The sequence below is a fragment of the Pristiophorus japonicus genome, chromosome 13, assembly GCF_044704955.1.
Source record: "Pristiophorus japonicus isolate sPriJap1 chromosome 13, sPriJap1.hap1, whole genome shotgun sequence".
In the NCBI taxonomy this organism is placed as follows: domain Eukaryota; kingdom Metazoa; phylum Chordata; class Chondrichthyes; family Pristiophoridae; genus Pristiophorus; species Pristiophorus japonicus.
The window spans coordinates 155,661,454-155,667,453 of record NC_091989.1 but is presented as its reverse complement, the minus strand read 5'-3'; the positions used below and the strand labels follow the sequence as shown (position 1 = coordinate 155,667,453).

The 6,000-nt window shown below is 43.7% G+C and overlaps 1 protein-coding gene and 1 long non-coding RNA gene across 5 annotated transcripts in view; one reads left to right on the top strand and one right to left on the bottom strand.

Annotated features, from left to right (window-relative positions):
• Positions 1-236: 236 nt before the first annotated feature.
• LOC139278920 (uncharacterized) lies at positions 237-3,526 on the bottom strand. The gene is made up of 4 exons (XR_011596381.1): positions 3,142-3,526; positions 2,927-3,028; positions 508-666; positions 237-291 (listed from the first exon to the last, which is right to left on the bottom strand). It is a non-coding gene; the product is annotated as an uncharacterized lncRNA (long non-coding RNA).
• piezo1 (piezo type mechanosensitive ion channel component 1 (Er blood group)) overlaps positions 2,758-6,000 on the top strand; it is a 416,932-nt gene continuing 413,689 nt past the window's right edge. For all 4 annotated transcript variants that reach the window (XM_070898185.1, XM_070898186.1, XM_070898184.1 and 1 more), the window contains exon 1: positions 2,758-3,417. In XM_070898185.1, coding sequence (XP_070754286.1) covers positions 3,354-3,417 — 64 coding nt within the window. In that variant the 5' untranslated portion in view covers positions 2,758-3,353. The remainder of the gene's footprint in view (positions 3,418-6,000) is intronic.

Genomic DNA, 6,000 nt, shown 5'->3' with positions numbered 1-6,000 from the left:
AGAAACAGCATACGGGATTCAATTCCGGAAGTGCGTTGCTGCATGCCATTTGTACCCGGGGCCTCGGATGGCTCAAAACCAGAGAATATTTCTTCCTCAGACGAGGTGTTGACTGGTGGTATAAGAGGTGTCGAGTGCATCGGCCCTCCCAGAGTAGCTCCTCTCCTTCAAGTTCCTCGTCGTCCTCCACCACTCCTCACCCACCCGCCCCCCCCCCCCCCCCCCCCCCCCGACGACGGCCTGAGGTGGAGGCTTCCATTGAAGGATTTGGGGGCGCATGCGATTCCTCATCTGGAAACAGAAAGCAACAGACGAGTGGTTAGCAGCAAGGGAGGGGGCAGGGGCAGGGTGACATGAGCAAGGTCACATAGCACAGGCTCATTTGAAGAACCGCCGCTACTCCACTATATGTAGTCCAGAAACACTGCATCACACTGTCCCAACCCTAGTCCACAGACACTACATCACATTTGCCCCAACCCAGCCCGGGGAGTGTGCAGTACTTACCCTCACTATCGAACAGGGGGTCAGCACCCCCACGGGCAGTTGCCCTCCCTGAGGCACTGATCAGACCGGCCACTCTCTCCTTGATGTCCGTCAGAGGCATGCTTCAGGTGGACCGCTGCCTGTCTGCTGCTGCTCCCGGCGGTTGTGCGACAACTTTCCCTGTAAAGATGACAATAGGAATGGTTGCCAGAGGGTCCATCTGCTCTTTTGGCACACACAGATAGCCACCAAAGCACTTATACCATACTGTATGCATTTAATACAGTCCTCTGTTTAATGGCCCTGGAAGTTGCACATGGTTCATAAGGAAGACACTGAAGTACAGAAACATCTTTTAAGATCTCAGAAAGCAATCTTAATAATGTGTAAAGATCATTCATGGCAAATAGGATGCAACACTAAGCCTACCTATAACAACAGCATGACAATAAATAGTGTGTCAGATTTATAATTTAAGTAATGAAGGAATGCATCAATAAAAATTGTACTTATTTTGATGACCCTGCAATGATCATTGAACCTCTTCCGGCACTGTGTGTGGGTCCTTCGGATGGCGTCGACATAGGAGATCTCCTCAGCTATGCTGGCCCAAATTTTTCAAAAAACCGCTGGGAGGGGTCTACTTGCACCCCTCCTGTTCGGTTCTGCTCATCTTCTTTGAACAGCACTGGTGAGGGCCTCGTTTGCCTCGCTGCTGAACTTTCTGGCTTTCTGCCTGCTACCATCTACTTCCATTGTGAAATCAAATTTTAAAATGGCTGATTCAGCCCTGGGTGTACTGTGCATGTGTGGGTGTTCCCTGCCAGCTGACCAGAAGCGTGTGAAGAAAAAAAGAAATTGCCCAAAAAAAAAAATTTGCGCATGCGCAGAAGGTCCAATTTTTTGCGGGGCGGGGTGTCGCAAATTTTGGCTCCGGCTCACAAATTCTGTTGTGCAATGCCGGATTTATCGCTGACGATCTTCACCGTTCGGCGAAATTTGCGACCTCTGGCGGTAAGAGTAACCCATCAGTAAAAACATTTTTTTGCCGCGATTATCGCCTGAAAATGGGCGAAATCGCTAAAACCAGAAAATCTATACCCTGTGATATCCACTGGTCGTGGAAGTTAATCGAATCTGGGACCTTCTTTCCTGATGAGAATAAATTTAGGCCGGAATGTGAGGTCCTCCCCCACCAAAAAAAACCCAACAATTTGCATTTATATAGCATCTTTAAAGTAGTAACGCATCCCAAGGTTCTTCACTGGAGCATTATCAAACAAAATTTGACACCAAGCCACATAAGGAAATATTAGGACAGGTGACCAAACGCTTGGTCAAAGAGGTAGGTTTTAATGAGCATTTTAAATAAGAGGTGGAGAGGTTTAGCACGGGAATTCCAGGGCTTAGGGCCTAGGTAGCTGATGACACAGCCGCCAATGGTGGAATGATGAAAACTGGGCATATGCAAGAAGCTAAAATTGGAGGAGCGCAGAGATCTTGGAGGGTAGTAGGGCTGGAGGAGGTCACAAAGATGGGGAGGTGCAAGACCATGAATGGATTTGAAAACAAGGATTAGAGTTTTAAAATCGAGGTGTTGACAGACTGAGAGCCAATGTAGGACAGGGAGCAATGGGGTGATGGGTGCCCGGGACTTGGTGTAAGTTAGGATATAGGCAGCGGAGTTTTGGATGAGCTCAAGTTTACGGAGGATACAAGGTGGAAGGTTGGCCAGGAGAGCATTGGAATAGTTAAGTCTGGAGGTAACACAGCCCAATAGCACTCACTATCCAAACATTACAAGAAGAATTACTGGCTAGGTGAGGGAGCAGGTTGCTGTTGACTGTGGAACTTCAGCACAGGGGACCGTCTGGAGGAGGGGAGAAAATTGAAAGGCAAATTGGAGGGGGAAATTGTCACTAGATATCTGCTTAAAAAAAACATGCAATTCTCTCAGTAGGTGGCGATATCATTTCAAAGTAGAAGCTTATTTTAACATCTGTCAGGTTTTTCTGTCAAGGGAGTAATTAAGGAAGCAGCAGCCAACTCTGAAGTTTGACGTAAATCTCGTTACCCCCGCAATAGAGACAGCTGTAAGAGTCTTGAAGGGAAAACGTTGCAAATTCTAGAAACATTGAGAATGCTGGCTGGATACAATCTCGCGCGCTGTGCAAAGTAATAAATCTTGAGTTGGTTTGTCGGAATTTTGAGTTCGTTTTTGGGGGGGAATTTGGGCTCGTTCGGAAAAAGGGAGCGAGCGAGAGGGGGAAAAAGGGAGCGAGCGAGAGGGGGAAAAAAGCCAGGAAGACAGAAGCGAAGGAAAGTTTGAAGCAGCGCGCGTGTTTACAGCGGAAACCCAGCAAAGTGACAGCACCGGCCGCTGGCGCCACATCAAACCGGGACTTCAGGGGCAGCTGCCGCATTCATCCGCTCCACTCACAACTGGTGTCGGCAACTCCGGGACAGGAAAAGCTGAATTCAAAAACAAAAAAAAAAAGTTGTCTTCTGTGAATTCCTCCTCTCTGTCTCTGCCCTACCCCTCCTGTGGAAGAAGAAATGAAAAAGTGGGAGTGTCTATTTACTCATAACTGTTCTGAATGATGCACTTGGTAGGTGGGATGTGAGAGCACGACTAGAAAGTCGGCGCGAGCAAACCTGATCGCTGTCCCGTCTTCGCAGCCAGCAGACATGTGTGGGCGCTGCTGAAGGTTGAAAGTAATGACCACAGAGTAGAGACTTGCTTCACGCGAGGATGGCTTTCGGTGTGCTCTCCTGACTTCTCGCGGGCAGCACTCGGTGACTTTGGTTGCGAGAGGTTGGCGCGCACGGCCCGGCTGTTGGTGCTCTCGCCGAGTTCGCCTCGTGGGATGGAAGTGCAGGTGCTGTGCGGCTTCTTCTACTGGCTTGTGTTGCCCCTCTCCCTGCTGGCCGGTGAGTATTGTCAGGGATGTGCACATTCTTAAAATCTCTATCATATAGGAATTCGTGTATTTTTAAAAGTTGTACAGGACAGCGTATGCACAGTAACTTTTTCTAATGATGTCACCAAGTGCCCCCTCTCGGAAATACAAGAATCGTTTTCTTTTTCTTTTAAAATTGAATAGTTAGGGATTCTCTCTCTTCCCTCCCTCGTCAAAACAATTCGCTATTTTCTTATCTCATCACCTTAAAATGATACTGGAAACCTGCATGTAATAAAACTTTTTTTTTTCATTGTTGCGAAAAATGGATGAAACCAGTTTAAACAATGCCTTTTTATGAGTTAAAAAGGTAACATCTCACGGCCCATAAAATGCTCAGAGTTCCAAACTTTTCCATGGGATATTGGTTTAAGTCGCAGAATAACTTTTCCAAATGGCAGAACAACATTTAAGTTTCTTTTAAATACAGTTCACTAAAATGACTAGACGTCAACTTTATAATATCAATGAGATTACCTATTAGTGTATATGGTAATGCAATAATTTCAAGTTGGCATTTGTGATATTTTATTTTCCACTGAGGTCATGCAGAGCCACGGGTGTGGTATCAGATATCACATCCGTGCCTCTGGTGCCCACTGAAGTAAGGTGGGAGGGAGGGCCGTGTGGAGCATAAACACCGGCATAGACTTGATGTGCCGAATGGCCTGTTTTTATGCTGTAAAATTCTATGTAAAGATATGGATGTGATACATTATAATGAAAAATTAATTGGCTGGAGATGCATTGCAAAAGTGTATATGCCATTGAGCTAGTTCTAAGCTCCATTGCTCGTAAACCTACAAGTCTGAAATTAATGAAGAACTATATTCTGTACATGGTAGCAATTCATCTTCACTCTACTGCCAGCTTTGCTACTGGCATATTTTGGCAATTATAATTGAATCAGAAAGTCTCCCATATTCCCTTGCTCTGGCCATGACACACCCACTATTGTCCCTCTTATACCATTGTGTTACATAATAACATCATACATGATCAGAGTTTATGCTCTGTGTCGATCAGGCATTATAGACTGATAAACAGCGCATTGGTATGGATAACACAAAAGGCCTATGATCTTCTAAGTTAGGGTGGCAATATAGCATATATAAAACAGAATAGTTTTGATTGGGTAAAAAGAATAATAAAATGGTTACATTAACATCCTTTTTGTTTTGTTCAACCCATTTTAAATTTTCCACCTTTTTTCAATATATGTATTTGTTTAAATAGTTTGTTGATGATATCATCAGGGGTGCTGGCTGGAAAAGGTTACTGAACCTGATGGCTATGTAAGGAAGCTGAATTAACATGCACATTTGTTGCTGAATCACCCCTGGTTTCTGACTGTATCTCAACAAATTAGCTCCCTAATGGTTGCCTCATGAACTCCTTTAAACCACGAGTTCCAATGAGGCCATCAACATTCCCCGTTTAAAAAGGAAAAATAAACTTATTGAAATGAACAGAACAACTAAGGAAAATGCTAATTATGGGTTTTGTAACTGTTGCATTTTAAAGGGGCCTTATGGCGAGTGCTCCAGAAAAAAGAGCTGTCTTGATAAAAAAAAATGACGTAGATAAACAAAAGTGACTGACTGTTCTATTATCTGTAATATAAATTAAATGCATTTTATGATTGAGCACTACTGGAAGTATGCTTGCAACAGCTTTCATTTTACAGAGCACATCCTCAGCAAATGAATTGGATGACATACTTACATCACCTTACCTAACTTGTTTTTCAGTTGAGTAATATGTGAATAGATGTAGCAAACTTTTTAAGCATTGGGGCAAATATCGAGATCTCAATATATTAAATCAGTATAAAATCAAGGCAGGTTTTGTCATTCTTGATATGTTTACTCTTTTTACACTTATTTTGCGTGTGCAATACTGTAATAAAGCTAACCACACATCACATTGTTACTGAACAAATGGTTTCTGTTTTTTTGTACTTTGTGTTTCTTCTTAGTAAGAATGTTAGTACTGGGCAGTGAAACCCATTTTTGGCATCTGGTGTCAGCTTCCGGGACTCTTGGGTTGATGTAATATTGTCCAGCAATGAAATAAAGTACTTAATTTCTGTACCCTAACGATGTGCATTAACCGTAATCACAGAGGCACACCCCACCCCCCAGTGCATTAAGATAACTCGTATCTCTTACCAGCCACCTTTCATGTTTTCTGAGCGAGGCGTTCATGTTTACTGTTTGCTCTATAGATTTATGCCATTTAAAAAGTAGCTTGAGCCTTGCAGCTCATGAAGTAGAAGACTTTGAACTCTTTGGTGCTTTGGCAATTGGCCATTCATTATGTGAGTGTTGGAAAATTATTTGAGTAAAAGAGAACACAATTGTGTCTAATCCTATCCTTGCGCACCATTTACATATATTCTTCTCAACTAGGTTTGTTGATTTTGACCAGGAGTTGGAACCCTAGCTCCTTCCCTAAACCATGAACACCTGTGGCCAACTATAGTTCATCTACTGCTGGCCTGAAGCATAGACTAGAGATTAAATTTCAGACCTTAATCAGTATGGCCCAGTAT